Here is a 22167-nt window from a genome sequence, read left to right as displayed (position 1 = left end):
ATATAATGATGTTGAGGAACTTTTGAACAAACACTTTGGGAAAATAGGTATCTTGTTTTCCTAGACTTAACAAATCGGCACATCAAAAACACTGAAGCAAATATGAATACTATATAATCCTACTCTCTGAAATTTAAGTCAAGGTTTTACAATTCTAATGAGCTTGAATAAACAAAAATCAGTATTTGTTCCAGCAACTTTTACTCTTTGACACAGCCTGAACTCTCTTAGGTAAGCGTTGCATGTAATTTCTTTAAGCAGTCCTCGGGAATAGTTCTCCAGGCTTCCTGTAGGACATTCAAAGCTCTTTTTTGGATGTTAGCTGCCCTTTGTTCCATTCTTTGTCATCATGATCCCATACTACTTCAATAATGTTAAGGTTGAACTCTGTGAAGGCCAATCCACAACTAATAGTGTCTCATTGTGTCTTTCTATGCAGGTATGGTTTTCAACTAACATAAAAGCTCTTTGGGAATCACTTTGATTGTGTAAAAATACTATTTCATGCATGTCAAAATGTATTATTTTTGACATTTTTTGTAAATTCAAGTAACAAAATAGGAACAAACGATGCTCTGCCTCAAGATACAATTTAAAAGTGATTCTTTACTAAGTTGTCTGTTGTGTAGAAAAAACACTGCTTCATCCCTCAAGTTAGGTGCCCTTTCTATACTTGAAGGACTCATAGGTCAGTGTTAAGTGGCTTAACAACAAAAAACATTCCTCTGAAAATGGTCACATACAAGCACTGGGCTTAAAGTGACTCACAAAGCAGCCAATGTTCAAATACAAGCTTTGAAAGACCATCAGAAAACCTTAAGAACTATTTCTCAAGACCACTTGAGAAACTCCCCCCACCCCCCCTCAAAAAACCAAAAAGTCTGTCTCCTTGGAAGCAAAATAAAAAGAAAGACTCAAGACTTTTGCACAGCACTGTATATTTGGTTTGGTGTCTGCTCTGGCATACTACGACACATACCTGCCAACACCTCCGTCCTCTGGAAGAGGTTTTCAGTGTGGACCTCAACAGGATTTGGAGGTGAGCCGGGGGCGCTAGTCGTGCTAGTCCTCTGCGTGTCCTCTGTATCTGGCACTGGTGCCTGGGCAAAGAGAAGGTAGGGGAAGAGCCAAAAGAAAGTTGTTTTTTAAAAAAAAAAAAAAAAAAAAAAAAAAAGAAGGAGAAAAAATTAAGGACAAGCTTATTTACTGCTAACTTTCACATTCCATCCTCCTATATTCCTTTTTTGCTTTTAGAGGATGTGGGTACATATGTTTTTCTTGGCATGATGGCCAAATCCCTTTGAAGTTTCATTCCCAGATGTAAATATTAAGAATGTGTTTGATATTTTTGGAACTTTTTTGTTTCCTGCTTTGAACTTGTGATAAATGAGAAGACTGATAAAAAGCTCAAACATGTCCAATATTTTTTATTCTAAAATTATAACCAGCAGCCATTTAGCTTAGCTTCACATAAAGAATGGAAACAGCTGGAGGACCAAGCAAATTATTTTATCTTGCTTAACAGAAAAACTGATAGTTAAGGGGTTTTGTGTACAATTTCTGATTCCTTGAAACCTTACCGTGTTGCCAAAGCTTCTAGGAAAATGTAAGATTTCAGAGGTAAGCACATGTTATTGTAGCGTCTGGTAATCAGTCTATGCTGTACATTAAGCTTCACTAACTAGCTGTTGCTTTAGTAATAGCTCAGACACATGAGAGGTCATCTAACTAATGTCTGCATTTTCCCAAATAGTTACCTTTTAGAGGAAAAACTAATTTTTAGTACGGCTGTCTACTCAAAAATTGAGGCGGGGCTAAAATGTAATCTGGCCAGTGAAATCTAAAAATGCTGAATAAAGATAAAAATGTAACAAATCCAGATATTCCAAAGAGATTAGTGGAATCCCCTGGAAAAGTAGGCAACCAAAACTGAGCCAGTGACCCCAAGGTTTTTTTTAAACATCTAGAAAACTAGGCAAACTATTTGGGCCCATGTACTTTTTCAAACAACAGTAAGAAGTGTGCAAGGTGCCAAAATGGAAGTGAGCCAGCGCGTTTGGCCTAAGAGACACGGACAGTGGCAAGAGGGAAAAAATGGAACATGTCCAGGTAGGCTTAGGGGGTTGAGACCTTGACGACTAATCCCAAACAGATGTAGTATCCAGCATGTTACAGTAAGAGTGCAACACAGAAATAAAATCTAGGATGCTTCCAGAATATGTGATTATGTCCAAGAGAGATGTAATCCTCCATAATTTGCAATGGGGCAAAAACAGTGAGAACTGACATGAGCACTTGATCTTTATCCTGAAAGCAACCTCGCAGCTCCTGGTATTACAGAGGATTTCATGGCATACTGGGTCAGCTAAAGACATACTGAGGTACTGTGTTACTCTCTGTTGAGTCACGACAGTTACAGATGAGCCACCGTGATTACAAATGACTGAGTCACAAAGTGGCATTATAAAATATAGCTGCTTACAAAAAAAAAAAAAAAAAAAAAAAAAAAAAAAAAAGCTCATAGCAAGAATTTTCCACCAGCAGCATCCCTGGTGGCGTTTCTATTTATCCCAACAGATACAAACACTTAAGAGATTTAATCATTTAATGTGTCCTTAAAGGAATAGCTCATTTTTGAGGCTATAATCTTTTCTGCTTCCTTGCAAGTACTTGAGGAGCATGTCTTGATGCTATAATTAAACACCCAAACGGCATTTAGCTTAGCAAAGTGAGTTAAAACAATGGGAGTGGTAAATGACACTTATATAACACCTTTCCACTCAACTTTGAGCACTCAAAGTGCTTTCTACTACAAGTCTCATTCACCCCACCATACACACTTTCATAGAATGCTCTTATCTACACCTAAGCACTTCTATCTAACACTCACACACATACTCACACTCTAATGGTTGCATTGGGGGCAACTCGGGATTCAGTTGCCCAAGGATACTTCAAAACTGGGCTGGGAAGCGATTCACTGACCCTCTGATTGGTAGACGACCCACCTTTCCACCTATACCACAGCTGCCAATCCCACCCACTTTGAGGCAAACTGCAACATCATCGTCTAAACTCTTGTCTGGTGCTATAAAAGTTCTATGGCACAGACGTAAGTGACATCTTACTTTTGTTGTGAATGGTTTCCTTGGTATGTTCTCCCCGGATTTTTCTCTAACCGGGTCTGTGTCCATTCTCGGGGTGAAATCTTTTGTGGAATCCTGGGTAGGTTGTCCTACACTGGGCTCGATATAAACCATAGTGACAGTCACTGATTCCTCTATCGCTTCTTCACCACCACCTAGAAGAAACACGCATATCTGGTCAGTGTAATTCCTGCTGCATCCTTAATAGGAAGTTAGTTTCACTGGATGTTATAATACAGAATAAAATGTAAAGATTATGATATGTGGGTGCAAAGAGGTAAAATATGGATTTACATTATATCAGTATGTCTGGAATTACGCACTTTGTCTTGCTTAATTTCACACTGGTGGAATTCATTTTAATGTATTTGCAGTTTTAATCTCCAATAGAATATAGAGTGGCAGAGCAGAATAATAGGATATACACTCTGTACAGTATTGAATGGGTTATTGATCACAGTCTGCGCTCCTTTTACCTACTCTGACCTTTTCTCTGTGGAGTTATACAACTCTCTTCGAAAAAAAAAGAGTTACTTTTGACCAAGGAATGAGTCTTATAAAGGTGCTTAAGGCGAGCAGAGCAAAGAACTAATAAAAAAGACACGTAAAATTTGCACACTTGCCCACAGCAGTCTCAGTGACAAGGCAATCTTAATTTAAAATCGAGTGAGAGAGAGGCAGCGAACAAAGAATAGACAAAGGCGAGAAAGGAAGGTGATTAAGGAAAGAGAAGAGGAGGAAAGAAATTATGACACAGCTCAAGTCTGCTGGTTAATAAAAAAAACTAACAAAACAACTCAGAACTCATAAACGTTACAAGCAGTGGACGGGAGAATGGATGTCATCATGCCTCTGAGAGATTACTTGCTAAGACTGTAAATGAGCGTCTTCACCCAACTCCGTCAGCATGTGCGTAAATGTCTTACCTGAGCCAGACCCTGAGTTAAAGTCATCATCATCTTCAGGGTAGTAACCTCCTGAGCCTGTGTCATCCAGGTATAAATCATCAGCCTGTGAGGAACTCTTGGGTGCTTGTGCTATCTGCAAAATAACAAGATAACAAGGAGCTGAAGACTCATGCGAGGAGTTTCACATAATCACATATCCTGTTTTCACACATTCACGAGATTAAATCAAAATCTAGTGTCCAGCTTTTTTATTTTTGTACCATTTAAATCATTATTAACGGCCTCTTTGCTTTTAGCACACTGTAGCTGTTTACTGTTTTAAATGCCAGAAATAAACACCTCCTTTGTACTCAAAACTGCTATCAGTGAAATTTCTGAAGAAGGAAATACAAAGACTAAATAATAGGTTGCAGTCGTCACTGCGAATTAGGAATTCTCAACACATTAAACACAGCATATGCATAAAATACATTAACATATCACCCTTTGTTTAAGCTTAAGCAGCCAAGATTTATACTACCTTTAACGTGATAACATTCTCACAAAATTAGAGCCCAGCCAGTATGAATTTTTTAGATTGATACCTTTTTATTTTTGTTTTATTTCTTTCCGACATACGAAACAAAAAGATTTCCCCAACATCTGTAGTTATACAAATCTTATATGTAGTTAGTAATTTACTTGTTACCAATCTGCTCACTATAAATGCTGATACAGATCAATCATAACTGTACAGACTGGCATCGACATCACTAGAACTAAACTGCTGGAGTAGATAACACTTGTTCTTTTTTTGACTTCAATGAAGCACAGATGACTATCCAGTCAGAACATGTAGCTTCTCTCTCTCAGCATCATCGCCTAGACAACAGCCCAGTGTAGTGGGAATGTTTGTGTTCTGGCTTAATGGAGTGATTGGCTAAAAAGAACACGGTCTGACAGTGAATGTGTGTTTAGAAAACACCTCCTGACGTGCTGTGTAAGTTGAAATGCTAACAGGAAATAAGATAAGAAAAGAGATTTTCCAGCACCAGGTGGACATTGGGAAAAATATCAGTAAGTGAGTATGTTAGACGCTGCTATGTACATGTTGTGTTGAGTGTGTGTGACTGGACTAGCTATAAATGTGTCCATGGCAACATGTATTAAAGTCCTATTCGCCAATCTGTGTTTGGCTGTCCTGCCCCTTCTTATAACAATAGCCCTGCTTTCAAAAGACCCCACTATACATAGTTGCTGTGCATCTGTGTGTTTTGTACCATTTAGCTGGTTGCTACAGCTCCACGTCTGCCCTAAAGATATTTTGATGATTATAAAAGGGGAAAAAAACAGGTTAGACTGCAGGAAATCAATTGGCTTGTCTCGAAATCTGTTATTTTATTTAATTTTAGGAAAATTGGCCAAAACCTCTCATTTATACCAGTTTTACATGTTCCGTATTTGAACACAGCTTGTTTGAGTTTCTTGTTTTGGCTGCTCAGAAGTCAAAAATGCAAAGTATTTATCTTGTAGTGACATAAAACACTTTAAAAGCAACAAACATTCAAGCATGACATTTTGGCTTATTAAACGCTCTTACTTCTGTGAATTAAAAGAAGCAGAGGAGACAGGAAAAGCTTTCCTTTCAGTTGCATTCCTGATGTTTCTCGGCATTTCCAATTACACTAAGTATTCTAACACGAGCGTTGTCTGCATTGCTTTTAAGTCATTGTGTGCACATATGTGTTTGGCCTTTCTTTCACGACTCCACACAGTCACTCTCCATAACAAAAGAGGCAGGGAGTACACAGCAGTGTGAAAGAGGATAAAGGAAGACAGAAGGGAGATGAAACAGAACAATACGTTTATCCATCTCTCCTCTCACAACTGGCTTTGACTTGTGGAAAAAAGGCCTTTCACCAGTGAACCACCTGATCAAAGAGCGAATTTGTTCAAAGCAACTTTATCTTAACCTTTCTTCTCCCCCAAACAGCCCCCTCCCCCACGGGTCTATAGGCCTTTATGCACTGGAGATATGGGCACAATAGACCGAAAGGAGGTAGGCCACAGATTAAATAGTGACAAAGACCACTAATGAGATTGAGGCCACACACACATGCATAAGTATACATGTTTTACAAATGTATGCAAGCATTCATAAATATTAATTAAATACATGTAAGACACATATTAGAGTGAGCAATTGAGCATATCACATTACATAACACCAACAAACTAAACTTGGAAAGAACGACTTCAAGAACGACACTTGAATGAATAAAACGAAAAGTGATATACATTTTAGTAGCTAATTATAGTTTTTTTTTTAAATCATGGGGTATAATTGTTGTTATATACTTTGTGATAGTATACTATATACACGGTAAAATAATTTTTTGTGAAGAATTTCAGCTTTTTGTGAAGAATAGTAACTATTCGTGAGAAAAGATTAAAACAGTTTGCAAGCAAAATCAGTTCAAGTGCATTGTATTTATGAGCTTACGGTGGTTTCAACAAGGCTACATCAAACTGTAATGACACTCACATCTCTCGAAACCAGACAGGAAAATCTCTTGAGATTTTCAGACATGTAGAGACTTTTTTTCCCTTTTATATTTCAGACATGTAGGTACAAAACTGTGTGAACAAAGCTTTTGGATTAGAGTGGATCAACTGTGCAAGCTTCACTGCAACACAAAATCAGTGCAGATCAGAGAGGACGAAAAGGTCTGACCTCGATAAACTTCAGCGACTCTATCTGACACTCAGGGAGACAAAGAAACTAAAAAGCATGCGTTCTTGTGAGTCTACACAATATAAACTTGATAAAGCCGACTTTATCACTAACACAGAAAAGTGTGTGCACAGACACAACAGGCCTGATAAACGTTGCTCTCTTTCTCTTTATCAATCCAGTGACATTTACAGTTTGTTTTCTGCTTTTAGCCCTTATCACAGGCTTTACGCTGACCCAGACATCAATCTGCCACCAGCTAAAGCAGGACACACACCAAAAACTAGCTACCAAACAGATTTGCAGAAGCCCACTTTTTTTTATTACATTGCTTCACTGTTGTGTTGCTGCTCTAGTCTAAGCAACAGTTACCTAAAAAGTCCCATAGTGCTGTAAAAAGGATTGAGTGCAGGAAGAGGTAGTGATAAGGATCTAATAGGTACTATCCAACTTAGCAACTTTTACCAACTATTTCATAAAGCCATCTATTACACAGCAAAAGATCAATTTAAAGATTACGTCTTATAAACCCAGAAACCAATATACTGTCCTTTTGCTCAAAAGGTACCCATTAAATCAGAAAAATAGGAAATATGTAGGAATAAGAAATAAGAAATCTGAAGACTAATGTGAAATTTCAGTGAAAACAAAAAATTAGACCAGCAGTAGTTCAGTATATAATCCAAAACAGTATCACTATACTGTTTTCACAGGGTGCTATTTACTCCGCTTGGTGTTAATAGAAGTACTGAATACCTGCCTTCTTCGGGTACAGTCGCATGCAAAAGTCTTGAGCGACCCTCATTTCTTTATATTTTGCTTCCAAGGAGCCTGAAGTTCTTGTCATTTTTCAAAGTGGTCCTGAGCAACAGGTCTCCAGGCTTTCTGGAGGTCTTGCAGAGACACTGGCTGCTTTTTCACTCCTTTTTCAGAATGTTTATTTATGTATTTTTATAAACCACTTTTTTTGTTTAAGGCTCATGGAATGGACCAGTGTTATGTCTACACATTGCAGACAACTCGGCAAAGAACCAACAAACCAGCACTATGTCACATAAACACACCGTTCTCATTTCTTTAGCTAAATCTACAAATAAGGGTAACACAGTTCGATGGGCATAATTCTTTTTTTTTGTACAATAAGGTTTTTTCCAAAGCGCTATTAGCTAAAAAAGGGGTCATTTTGGAGCACGGTATGCTTGACAGAGAATGGAACAGAAGGCAGCCAACATCCAGAGAAGAGCTCTCAATGTCCTTCAAGAAACCTGGAGAACTGGGCTAGATTGTGTTGAAGAATAAATGTGTTTAAACAAAATACTTACATTTAAGCTTGTTGGAATTGCACAAACTCTTTTTTTGTGTCAATAAAATGTTTCAATAAATCACTGCATCTATTTCCCATTTTCCTAGCAAAATATAAAGGAATAAAGGGTGGCTCTTGAAGGCTTTTGCACAGCAATATATCTGTAATCAAAGTATACCCAGGCTCCAGCAGTCATCCTTACTCTGCTCTATTAACAATGACATTAGCTCCATATGAAATAGCATATTCATTCTCTGCAATGAACCTATGCCCTGATATGAGCCTGGTTCAATTTTTGATGCACCGCCATGCAACATCGTGTGATAGTATAGTGCAAAAGGTCTGTCTGAGTCTCACTGCAGCAGCAAGTCAAATTGGTGTTAGTGGAGGCGATGCCTTGTACTTTAATCCAGACCATGCCCACACCGACATTACTAATCTTTTGAACTTTACAACAAGAATATTTACTTTTCTGAGAACCATAATCTTTCCGTTACAAATAAAACGTTGGCCTTCTAAGAAAGAAGTATTCAGTTATACATTCCTAGTTGCATGGTGTAGTATAACCAGTACCCTGTGAAGGCTGGCACTGTCACTAAAGTAAACAGTTGTGGCTTCAGAGGTTGCTGTTCATCAAGAGTTATAAAATACTTGACCCTTTACACCAACCAAATGTAGGTTCAATACCAAACCATAGAGCTGCTGGCTTTTTGTCTTATTCATTTGAGAGAAAATCGGCTCTGTCACGGCCTTGATAGAACTAGCCAAACCTTTTCATCATCACGGTGAATAACTAGAGTCTTGTGCCTTCCCATAAACGGGGACACACAAGGGCACTGTCTGTAGACAGACACACACACACAGAATCTCATTTGGACACCTTAACAAGCAGATCCTACACAGTCTGACCAAGCTCACAGACAGTGAAAGGCAAAGAGATAAAGGGATCGACAAAAACAGAGCAAATGAAAGCAAGCAAAAAGGAGGGCGAGCTGCTGTAATGAGGTAGTGGCTTGCAATGTATGCTCTATTAGTTGTTAAGAGCTGCTGTATCTGGCACCTCTGCCTAATAATGAACTAATAGGCCAGCAGGAGGTCTGTCCGTCTGCATTTTCCTGTCACTCTGTCTGGTTAACCTATACATCCAACGACTGCATGAAGATCTTAAGACTAGGATTGTGCAAAACAGATGACAGAGAAGGAGGGCAATGACAGAGGAGAGTGATGATAAAAGAGAGGGTAGCAGTGGACAAATGAGGGAGAGGATGAGAAAAGAGAGAGGGAGGCGAGGGGGTAATAACTGCTGAAGAGAAGTCTGTAGCCTCAGGATGCCCTGCTAAAAGCTTGTCAAAAATTGCTAAGTCCATGTCTAGCAGGGTTTTTAAGGCATTGGGTCTATATGTACATGTAAAATTTGCACCTCTTTTTTTCTATAAGAGATGGGACAGTAGGAATGAGAGGATACATGCGGGTGAAATGGAGCCATCTCATCTGTGCCTGGGTCCTCACTTTCTACTGTTGACACACTGCTCTCTCCCCAAACACAACAAATATTAGCTCAACTTCAATTCAGGCCAGGGGAAATATTGTTCCTCAAAGGAATGCAGACACTCACACAAGCATATGCGTGTCCATGAAAGAGCCCACGGGACACACGCATGTGCCAACACAGGAACACACACACATCCAGCCCTCACATCTTGAAGGCGCGAGACGAATACACAGACAGACACACATCATAACACCAACTTCAGAGAGAAGAAAATGTGGAAAACAAGTGCACAGGGGCCAGCAGACAGACAGCGTCTCAGATCTTTCCTCGCTGGTCTGACGCTTTCTCTGGTTCTTAACAATTTTTTAAGTATACCACAGAACTGCAAGGTGCCTGCAAAAGAACTACCAAAGAGAGGGGAAAAAACTCTGCTTTTCAAGCACTGTCGTTGTACTTCACATCTTTGTGCTTTACAGGAGTACCTTCTCAATATTTAATCAGAATGTCTAGAGTATATGCACTTACACTAGCCACTTTCAGATATTCCTTCAGCTTAATACATTTCCTTTCTTTTATTAGACATTGTTTCAGGGAGCAAATTTACACTGGTGAAGCGGGCTACATTATATTAATGATTTATTATTGGACAAATTTAAATGTTAAGTGGGTCTTAAAGGTTTGCTGTGTTTCAGAGTTGGAGGATGTGGGGAAATGCACCGACAATAACTTGATAATTATCTGAGACTGGCAATCCTAATGCCGTACTTTGTTAGCATGCAGTTGGAAGACATTACGGTACTTAGTTGTCATCTAGACTGCGTGGAGATGCTTCACTTTTTGACATCTTTCTAGCAAAATAGCTGCAAATTAGAAACCTGCCATGTGCCGTCTTGTGCCACAGAGCTGAGACGTAATAAGATTCATCATCTTTGCCTGAGAATAACTAATAATAAATAACATAGATACATATTTATAAGTTGTATTACCATTCTTTAGTTCATGGGGTGTTTGTGAGGTAATGCACATGTCACAGAAATTTTAAAAAAAGAGGAAAAAGGAAAGAAAAGATGTGAGCATTCAAGATGTTGCTTTCCACAGCAAGGGTTTAGGCTTTGAAGCACTTAGACATGCTAGACTGAAATGTTAAAACACACTTCTTTGCTTTCTCGTGGACAGCTACATGAGAAGATTAATGCCATTCTTATTTATTCTGTAGTGAAAGCAGGGGATGAAAAAAATATGTGATTTAAAGAAAAAAAAGGGTTTAAAATAGGAAAAACAACATCTACCAGTAACTTTAAGGGTGTATAGGCTGCACTTATGAAAACTATTGTTCTATGTAGCCTTAAGTCCTAATTTACTACATGATTACTGAAATATCTCTTAAGTTTCGTAACATCAACATTCTTCACGTGTATCCTGTATTAGCTTTACTCTATGGAGCGCGCTGTCGGCTTGGTTCTGTCCTGGAAGTCAATAATACGCAAAGGGCAGGTGTGTGTAAGAAAGACACAGTGAAATAAATAGTGTGTTAATCCCTAATTAACAAAGTAAAGATGGCAGATTGGCCTGCTGGACTTTACTTTATCTGTTCTACTTGGCCTGCTGTAGTTCAATAGAGGAGGTCAATATAGCAAGACAGTCTGCTGAGCAGCACCCGTGCTCTGCCCTGTTTCACCCTCCTGTCGACAAACCAAGCCCACTCTCTTTTTCTCCCACTGCCTCCTTCATATCCTGGACTTCATCACAGCAGACAGGACAAAAACAGCAGAAATAAGGAGGGAATGCAAGCTGAGAGGAGCACACGAGACGGTCCTCCTACACCCTTAGGCAGAAGAAGAGGGAGAGGCAAAGAATCACTTAGTGGAGGCATTATTTCCAATGTCAAGAAGTCTAAGTAATAGTCCTGGAACCTGTTGCATCAGTTTAAATCCTTAAAATTAAGGATAAATCCACTTTAATTGAGGGCAGTTAAGTAGTTAGTTTCACAATAACAAATAAATCACCTGTAATCAAAAGACTGTTGCAGAAAGGGATGATTTTATCTGCACAGAGCAAAGTATTATAGCGAGAATTACTAGAATAATGCAATAAAGGAAACTAGTATCTAAAAATTCTGTAATTAAAAAAATCCAACAGTTGGTTACCATCTCACTTCTGTTTAGTAAGGTCATGATATCTGAATCACACTTAATTAATCCTTCACAAATAATAATTGTCAGTCCTTTCAGAAACAGCCGCAAGATTTTGCTACAATTAAAAAGCAGCACGATTCACAGCAAAACTCAACTAGCCATTTGATTAGGCACACCCATTCATCTGGTTGTTAACACAAATATCTAAGCAGCCAATCATGCACAAACTTAATGCAAGATGACCCGATAGAGTTCAAACCGCGCATCAAAATGAGAAAGAAATGTGATCTAAGTGTTGTTTTCCCCACTTAAACATCTCTAGGGTTTACACAAAGAAAAGCAGTTTTGATGTTTTTGACATCAGAGGTCAGAGGAAAATGGCCAGACTGCTTCAAGCTGATAGGAAGGAAACAGGAACTTAAGTAGCCACTCATTGCAACCAAGGTATGCAGAAGATCTGAATGCACAACACATCAAAACCTTGGAGCAGATGAGCTACAGCAGCAAAACACCAACCTGCCTTGTATCAGTGGTTCAGGCTATTGGTGGAGGGGGTATGATGGTGTGGGGGACAATTTCTTGGCAGTTCTTCCAGTAGGATAATGCACCATGTCATTAAGCACAAATGATCTCAAACTGGTTTCTTGAACACAACTGTTCATTCGCTGTACTGAAATGGTCACCAGATCTCATTCCAATAGCGCTGACAAATATGCAGCGACTGCATAGTGCCATCGTGTCAATAAGGAATAAAATCTCTGGAATGTGTCCAGCATCTTGTTGAATCACTGCCACGAAGAATGAAGGCAGTTCTGAAGGCAAAGGGGGGAGGGGGGGGCAACCCAGTACTAGAGAGCAATAACATCAACTTTTCCTTCAGGACAGTCTTTTATGAGGCATGATTTATATCTGCTTTGTGAATTTCCGCAGCAGAGGCTGAAATTGTGTTTGCCGTTTTCAGCTAACTGCAGGAGTATTTCCTCTGAGTTTATTAAATACTTGCAACCCTATAGGGTTTCCTATAGGATGTGCATCCTGGAAATAAGAAAGCTGAGCCTGTTTATAGAGGTAACAACAGTTAGCGTAACAATACTTACAAGAGTAAAGAACAATCTGTGCTGTTCTACCTCAGGCAGGTGGGCTGTCGCACACAGACTCAGTCTTACAGTAAAATCAATTTTTACACAGCAGCCGGTCTCAGATTGAGTCCTGAACTTTGCCACAGCTGTTAGATCATGTTTTGTGTCATAGTGTTAGCAGAAATCTGAACCCTTTACTAAAGCCGAGCATATTTTTCTGGTCTAGATTAGTTTTTGTTTTTTTCCTTTTTCTTCCTTAAATGGAAAAATAATTATTTGCTGTACTGCTTAAATCACTACCTGTGTGCATATGTGTTTCTAAAATAGCTGCTGTGACCTCTCTAATCATTAAAGTAACCACCAATTTATAGCAACAGGCAGCCTAGTTACGATTAATAACCAGGCTGCCCGTTGCTATGATAATTTATCTAACTACAGTGAGGGACATTTTATAATACCTTGAAGCAGTGAGATAAATTATTACACACTGGCAGAACTTTTAGTGTAGAGGAAATCAGAAAAAAACAACAACACACAAAATGCAGCTTTAGTGTGACAACTAGCAATAAATTATTATGGTTATTTATTCTTTTTTAACCTCAAATACACCTCTCACCTCTACCACCAGTTATCTTGAGCTACTGTTTCAAATACTCGAAGCAAATGATATATGTTCCCCCAATAGCCCAACACATCCAAACATCACACTGGTCCCACAAACACCTGCTGAAGGTTTAACAAGCTGACAGCAAAGATGGACAGAAAACAGGTCTCTGTGAGTCATGTATGTGGGCGGTGAGCATTGTTTGGAAAATGTAAATAGGAAGAAGAGGCAGTAACAGCCACCCACAGGACTGCCAGTGAGGATGTCCAAACTGTAACTCTAACACTGACTGGTCAAAAAAGGTTAAGAGTGTGTGTGTGTGTGCGCATGTGCGTGGGGGGGGCATGTGTCTGTCTGCCTGTCTGCCTGCCTGCCTTTGTGCTCTTTTGAACCCACTCTAACTTTTATTGCCCTCCCAGGGATCATAATAAGGAACTAATTGATAGTCTTTGAGCTGTGGGCTGAGGAGAGGGGGAGTTCCTGCAGGAAGTCAACACAAATCAAACTCTCTCTGAGCCCTAAAGGTCTGGAGCTATTCCAGCTGAGTTGCGGTGGGTTACAGTCGCTGTGAGCATGTGTGTGAGAGCATGTGTGGGTGGGAGTGAGGCCGACAGAGAGGAAATAAGAAAGAGAGCAACAGTCTGGAGTTGACATTTATGGAGTTTTCGCATCAACTTCTCTATGAGTTGCCTCATCACGTAATGACATAAGCATCCACTTTTGATCTAGTAACTGAAGATTACAGTTGTATGAGGTATGAGAGACATCAAAATCCTGCCTACGTTGCCATTTTGACCTTTAAATTGCTCGAAATTATTCCTTCCAATGTGCGTAGAATATTTATGAGATTTTTTTTGTAAGCAGAAAATAAATTTGATGAATTTGACATCTCGGAAAAAATACTTGCTGCTGTACCCCAACCCCCTCCCTCCCTCCCCTGCATTTAAATTTCTCACTGCCCCTGAAGGATGAGATCACATTGCCCTTGTAGGTGAAAGGCCCCCACCCTCAACAACCTGAGCACAAGGACAGCATGTGGGTGCATTGGGCTCAGATTCACATCGTCTCCCATTCCAAAACAAACGACTGTCTGACACAGAAAGGCATACAGTACATTCCATGGGGCTCAAGCCCCCCCTTCCCCCCGCCCCCATAAGACGGGTGGCTGGAGTGAGAATGGTTTCCAAGTCAAGCTACCAGGGATGTTCGCTCTATGATGCACTGTGGGAAAGATCATGGCCTTCCAACAACTAAAACCCACTGCTAAATGCAATTAAAAGATTTTTATTTTATTTTATTCTACTGCTGACCAAATCATAGCATAACGACAAACACCAAAGAATAACTGTTACTAACACAGACTACTTTGCCCAAAGACTTGCTCATTTCTTTGCACCATTGACTCAAAAACATTTGACATCTCATTAATGAATCACACATTTGCAATGCATGAAATAATCATTCATTACAATGTTTGTAATGTTTGAAAAGATTTTTTTTTTTTTTACTTGCTTATTTTTTCAAGTGAGTACAGACCTGTGTGTAAGAACTCAAGAGGTATCCTTACTAAGTGGGCTTGAATATCTTCAAAAGCTATTCTGTGATGTTCAGGATGAGAGGCTCAAAGGGTTTTTACTTTGGTGCAAAAATATGAGCTGCCCTTCCACTCTTCATACTGTACCCTTTCTTGCATACTACCATTAAAAAGGATGAGCGCAGCCTTCTACAACTTTATGTCCCTATAAAAGATTAAGGAAATGGCTCTGAACTGCGGAACAATCGAGCGAGGCAGTTCCTTCTGCGAGTGCTGCTGCTCCATGCAGGTGTCGCCTGACTTCCTCAGCCTCTGCTGCTCAGCAAACACACTGATTTCTGAAATACGACAGATCAGCTACTGTAACTCTTCGCTGCACAGTGAGAAAATTTTCTGCCTACAGAGAGGGTATCTCAGATTAAAACTGCCTGCTTTTGGAGGGATTTTTGTTGACGAATAGGATGTGAAATGTTGAATTAGGTGATTTTTATGGACATGCTAGTGACGTGTATGTCAAAGTCCAGTGAAAGAGCTTATACCTTACTGTAGAATTATATAGGGACATTACTGTTACCAAGAAAATGAAACCTAGTGATGATGGCAACATACACTGTGTGGTATTTTTAGCGTAAAACTTAAAATCTATTGAATGGAATATCATAAAAATTTGTAGGTGAAAAACATCAGTGATCATGTCCCCAGAAAGCATCATCATCAGCTCAAAAATTACTTTTTTCACTTTCGTTTGAGGCCTCTTAACATGCTAAACTAAACTGATGACAGTTGTATGCCTGTTGCCTTTTGTATGCCATTTATTTTAGCTAGAGCCACCATCTTGCCTAACTGAAGCCTTGAAGGGCTGCCATGTTTCTTCGAGAACAAACAAAAGCGAGTCAAAGTTCATTCCGACAACTCCCACTAACAATGAACACCTTCTGGCAGCAGGGATTTAATTGCTACTTTCAAACACAGCTGCCAGAGTTTATTACTCTAGCTCGTACCATGCAAACAGCACACGTGGGCTCCTACCTACAATAACATGCTGCTTTTGAACCAAAGCCACATGCACCTCTGTTTGGAGTGAGTCTGATTTCCTACCCAGTATTGCTTCCCAACAGGAAGAAAGTCAATTTCATAGTCCCCCCCCCCCAAAAAAAAAGATGAAAGAACCCCCACCACTAATATGAAACACATTCCAATCCACTAAAATTGTAAAAAGTAAGAAATCAGCGTATTTTAAAAAGTGACTGCTCACTGCAGTGTTGCATTTATGGGTCTCTGTGGCTGCATCAGTGTAAGAATATTGATTCTCTCACGTGCTGTGCACACATTACAGCCGAGTTACTTCATCTCAGACCACTAAATATTTCAGCACTGTAATTAAAGGCTGTCTGATCCTGTCAACTGGCTTCTCTTGGAGCGCTGATCACATTTAATGTAAAGTTAATGTAAACCTTCTCACTGTGAAATTTACCCCTCTGCGCCTTCCACAACTTATAATGAGGGGAACAATGTGGAGCTCATGTGGCTTCAACATGGCTCTATTTAGAAATACCTCAGTGCTGTGGTATCCATGCTCATGGACCGTAACTGGCTTTTTTTTTTTTTCTCTTCACTGCCTTTTGGACAAGAAGGAGCTTTGCAGATTCCCAGGCCGAGTGAGCACTGCTACTCTCCCTTGACTGAATCACTCCTTCTCTACTATAACTCCCGTGCTTATATGGCCACCGGGTGGGAATTGGGGAAAATTCTCCGCTCCGGTAAATGGCTTCTGATATGCACGGGAAAGTCTAGATTCTTTGTCAACTATGAAACTCTACACACTGGAAAATGAGTTTTACCTTCTAGTCATCTCTTGTGCAGAGAAACGGTGAAACTGTAAGATTTGTTTCAGCAGAACAGCCCTGCTCCCTTCAGACTGGAGAGAAATATGAAGCTTCAGAAAAAAGCTTGCGTTCAGCAGCGAAGAGAAGAGCAAATGGAGTAAGCGAGGGTATTTTAAGTGCATTATATAAAACAGGTTTCATATTCTCTATCTGAGAGATAGTAACCCAAAAACCACTAAGCAGCACCATGTGAACAATCCGGAGTTTCTCCATTTAGCTGGAAGTGATTGCACAGCCCATATCATGAACACCACATATCAGAGGCTCAAGCCACTTAAAGGCTCTTAAAATGGAGCTGAGCCATGTGTGCACAACGGTGAACTGCTGTAAGAGAGACTCGACGTATTTAACAAGAGTAGAAAATAAAGTTTTACCAACACTTCCACCGTCTACTGAAAGGGAAGACGATTAGTTGGTCAGTCTTTGATTTTTAAGCTGTTCATATTCCAAAACTACTCACTTATAAACTAAATGGGGCAGATTAGCTTCTTCTGTTAAGTTTTAAAGCATCCTTACGTCACATAACTAATCTTCTAATTGATCGAGATGCACCCACAATGGCTGTTTTGGCTTTAATACCATGATATTTTTTAGTTCTCTTCCTTCATTTTGTTGTAGTCAGTTGCTTTTTTCAGCTGTAATCCAAGGACTTTAAAGGACCAAAACTGTAGGCTTGTATGACCGTCCTTCAGAGCAGACTGCAGGACTGAAGAAGAAGAAAAAAAATCCCCAGGTAAAAGCAATAGCATCAGTCATTAACAGAAACACACAGATCCACTAAGCGAGAGGAATCATTTTACTGAAGTAGTTTCTACATTTACTTAATAGACACCTTTGGCTTTTGGGTCAACCTTTCTCAAAATAACCTAACCCTGCAGTATATCCTGGGGAGAAGCATAAGCATTATGACAAAACCCTATTGTCTCTGAAAGGTCTCAGTAACTCTCTTCTATTCACTCGCTCCCAAAACAACATGAAACTTATCCGGCACCAGGGCCCTGTATCGGTGCAGTCTTTCACCTGCACCGCATTAATTCTCACTTAGCTTAACTTTTAGGGCACAGGTGCACACTATATGAGACATAAGCCTTTTGTCTATGCATGAGCAGGAAATTAATAGTTATATTGCTAACGTAGCGTGTGTTCTCCCTGGAGCTGCAGTGCATATTAGAGGAAGTACAATATAGAACATGCATAACTCTTCCCCCCCCTCCTCATTTCCTGTAAGAGCTCCCATCTTTCAGCTGTGGTATGTAATGCTCACCTCAGTGGGCAGGAACATGTGCGTACATTCGCCCCTACTTAAGCACACGCAGTTTTTAACTACCTCTCTATGTCAAAAGATTTCCTGCTCTCTTGATGCAGGCATACGTGCTGTGGTTGAGTACCATGCGGTCCTGAACTGAAGCAGTTCTGTGTTCGGATGCTGTCAGCAGCCAAGAGACAACACGGTGGGAAAGCTGGGAAAGAGGAATACTTACAGACTGTGCCAACACCATCTGTAAAGGAAAGCAAGACTGAAAACAGGTCTCTCTTTATCACATGTCTTTGGATTAGCCTGTTCAGAGGACAGGCTGGATGGATGGAAAATATTTTCACAATTATTTTTGGACTTCATGTGCTTCATGTGATGTGTTGCATACGCTGTCAGAATAATGAATTGTATTAGCTTCCTTCATCAGCGAGAACACACCAAATTCTTATTAGTGCATGAACAAGTAGTTCATTACTTGATTAGCTGCTTGACATGAAATGTTTCATCAACTGACTAATCATTTCAGAAGAAAAAAAAAGTGCATCAATCTCTCAAATGTGAGAACTTGCTGCTTACTGTCTGGTTTCTATCACTCCAAATTAAATATGGCTGGATACTGGAATTTTGATTAGGAAAACATGACAATTAAAGACAGCTCACTGCACTGTTGTAAACATAAATTTCTATGAACATGGCCTGAAATTAATATTTTGAAACTGGTGGGGAATTTCCCCTTTAAACGCTTCCCAGAGCAGGGATTTATACACCTTGGAGCAGGCGGGTCAAGACCGGTCCTAGCCTGCTACGTCAGGGTGGGTAGCTAGAAATAATAGGTGGGCAATTTGGGCCCACCTAGTTAATACATAAATACATGCAGCACATACACACAGAGGCAGGTTCTCACTGTGTATGTCAAAATACTTAACACTGCTATCAATCAATGTCCCTTACAGTTGTAAAAGCAAGAGGGAATAAAAATCAACAGTTAAATATTAATATCCACTAAAAGCTATAAATGCCTCAGCCTCTAGATCATATCTAAATAAAAGCATCTATCCAGAGGAAAAAAAATGTTTTTTTTAACGTTAGGTTTCTCATTCAATCGATTCCTACTGTAAAAGTACAAAACATCACACACATAACTGAATTAGTCAGGCCCCTCCAGCCATCAGAAACAATCGTTGTTGGGGTTTTTTCCAAAGAACATGGTGAGACACCTCAGTGATGATCTATTACTGAGAGGAAATTTAGACTTTATGGTGGAGAACAAAAAACAAGATGGCCAACAGACTTCCTCATCTAGACAAATTACACCAAATTAAAAGATTTTTTTCCCCCATGCAGGGTAAGCATGAGTAAATATGTCAACGCTTTAACACACCGTTCTGCTTCATCTTAGTGATGTTTTACGGTCCTGATAACAGAAATATATACAGAAGGTGATGTTAACATATCGCTTCTGAGATGCTGATAGAGGTCCATGTTTGCATGCCTTCAAGTGTGCATAATCAGAGCTAGATTTACAGAAGTTGCTTAAATTATACACCATAACTGCAATCTTTCGCTGAAACTCAAGCAGTGTGATATTCACTGACTACACAATTACACAAAGATAACAGACATTTAAATCAATACTAAAAGTAGCTGATTGCAGCATCCCTTTTCATATTGAAAGTAGTATTAGAGGCTAAGATGTTTTTTAAGCATCATTGCTGATTTTGTTATCACCCTGTACTAAATGATCGGGTGGATAAATAAAAGTGTAGTTATGAAGAAAATTCGGTAGAACCCCCGATAAAGAGGGGGGCTCTTTATCGTCAGCGATGTTTCACTGATGCACAATTTTGCACTTCTGCTATTTGATATCGTACCACTCCATCTCCATTCTGACAAATGATCAGCAGTCTACGCAAGAGAAATTAATTATTGCTGGTGTAACATGCTGCCAGAACGATCCTTTTATGATTTCACCAGATTTACGACTTGCTGGCTAAACTGGAGACACTGATCTCAAGCTCAATAAACAACAAAATGACAGGATGAACTTTATTTTGTTTCATTAAACAGTTAAAGTTAATTCTCAAAGTGGGGTGACTACCACAACATTTAAAGTGAGTGCAAGGATGCTTTATAATTCAGGATATCACACAAAGTGACAGATGAATCTAATTATATTTTACTTATAGTCATAAGTAAATGTAGTTGCATTTGCCAACAACAATAAGAACTTCAAAAGCTTCTCAAGGCTCCCAAGCTGAGATATATCAGGCTGTTTGCTATAAATCTCGGCTGTGCATGTACATGTACATGCACGCAGACACACACACACACACACACACACACACACACACACACACACACACACATGTCTGGTTTGCTATCCTCGTGGGGACATCCCATTGACATAATGCTTTCCCTAGCCCCTTACCCTAACCCTAACCATTAAAAATGAATGCCTAACCCTAACCCTTACCCTAAACCTAACCATAACCTAATTGTAACCCTGACAGTAAAACCGCATTTTGAGTGTGAAAATTGCTTTCAACCCCGAGGGGACCTGGATTTTGGTCCCCACGGTGCAGAAAGTCCCCACCAGGATAGTAAAAGTCAGATTTTGGTCCCCACCAGGATAGTACGAACCCGTACACACACACACACACACACACACACACACACACACACACACACACACACCTGTGCCACAGGAAAAAACACACCGTCAGTACAATGCCTTTGATATACACAAGAACACACAGGCATATATATATATATACTTTTGAAGTGTCGAATATCCATTGTTAGACAAGTTGGTCTACAGCCAAAATACATACATTTTTCTAATTTTGGATGAACACAGTACACAGAAAACTCAAACAACACTTACAATTGTTGGTTGAGTCTAGTTTTCATAAAATAGACTCAACCAAAAATACATAATTACTGCTGAATTTTAGCAACAGTTGCTTAAATTGGGGTAGGTGAGTAATTTTCAGATGGCCACTAAACTATTCATCCAGTTTCAATGAAAATGAACTCCTGTATGAACTGCAGCTGTACTGAATGTCTCTAGCCTTGGAAGCTAAGTCAGATTTTTTTTAAGGATCTTAATATACCCTGCAAGTAATCGCTTATTTCTTTTCTTTCATTGTGTCCGACTGCAATGCATTTAACCCTCGGCTCTCTTCTTTAGGAACGTTACACTGTTAAATAATCAAATATGTTTGGTTGTGCAGACATCCACAGACAGACGAGATTAAACAAACTTAGCCACCTAGACACAACGTCTTGACCTGGCAGTGTAGCATCTAAATAAATTCAGTACAGCTTAGTGAATTGAGGTGGAAAAACCCTGCTACGCTTTCATACCAATTCTTCCCTGAAGAAAGGTGAAGTATTATGAAATCAAATGAACATATACAGATGAGAAAACACGAGTTTATATGATTAAAATGCAACTATCCAAACCTTCTACACAGGTGCAAAATGTAAAAGGAAATAAAATGTTGAAACTGAGCCAGACAGCTATTTCATTTTGTCATATTTGGATTCAGCACATTCAAAGTCCATGCCATAATCAGAGTTGCTTTGACCCGTTCAACGACCTCTTCATGCAGTGTGCACATGCATGGCCTTCAATCTTTCTTCCAACCAACGCGTACACTGTACATACACACATTTCTTCCAGCAGGTAGTCGGTCTGTCAGTCAGCTCACTGGAAAGGGATGAATGCGGTCTTTCAAGCTGCAGCAAGCCTGCAATATCAGCCATTCCAGCGCTAACACAGGTGCTGCTTCTGCTGGATGAGTCAAATAGTAGTCAAGTGTGTGATACTCTCTAAACAGAATACATACACAACGAGAATCATAATCACCTGAGAGGCACACTGGGGCAGCCAGAGCTCTGTGTTCTGCACCACTGACTCCACTTTTGCCAGCAAAGCTCACAGACTACTGGAATGCGTTTTGTTTGAACCCTATCACTATAATTAGGCTTTGTGTATGTGTGTGCACTTGTTCCATGATGCTTTAGCATTCTTTGTACATGGACTCTTTGTTCTTGAGCTGGGCAGTTGTTCAAGTATTGCCAAATGCTTGTTGTGTGAATTACATGCT

General features: G+C 39.7%; 1 protein-coding gene across 1 annotated transcript in view; it reads right to left on the bottom strand.

Moving 5' to 3' along the window:
* Window positions 1-22167, bottom strand: part of sdc2 (syndecan 2) — a 43397-nt gene that overhangs the window by 5376 nt on the left and 15854 nt on the right. Inside the window, exons 2-4 of the mRNA XM_065470567.1 lie at window positions 4073-4187; window positions 3129-3301; window positions 980-1100 (exon numbers count right to left, since the gene is read on the bottom strand). Coding sequence (XP_065326639.1) covers window positions 980-1100; window positions 3129-3301; window positions 4073-4187 — 409 coding nt within the window. The remainder of the gene's footprint in view (window positions 1-979; window positions 1101-3128; window positions 3302-4072; window positions 4188-22167) is intronic.

Source organism: Pelmatolapia mariae, linkage group LG22 (assembly GCF_036321145.2).
Source record: "Pelmatolapia mariae isolate MD_Pm_ZW linkage group LG22, Pm_UMD_F_2, whole genome shotgun sequence".
In the NCBI taxonomy this organism is placed as follows: domain Eukaryota; kingdom Metazoa; phylum Chordata; class Actinopteri; order Cichliformes; family Cichlidae; genus Pelmatolapia; species Pelmatolapia mariae.
The sequence above is the reverse complement of the archived record's forward strand: the minus strand, read 5'-3'. Positions and strand labels throughout refer to the sequence as shown.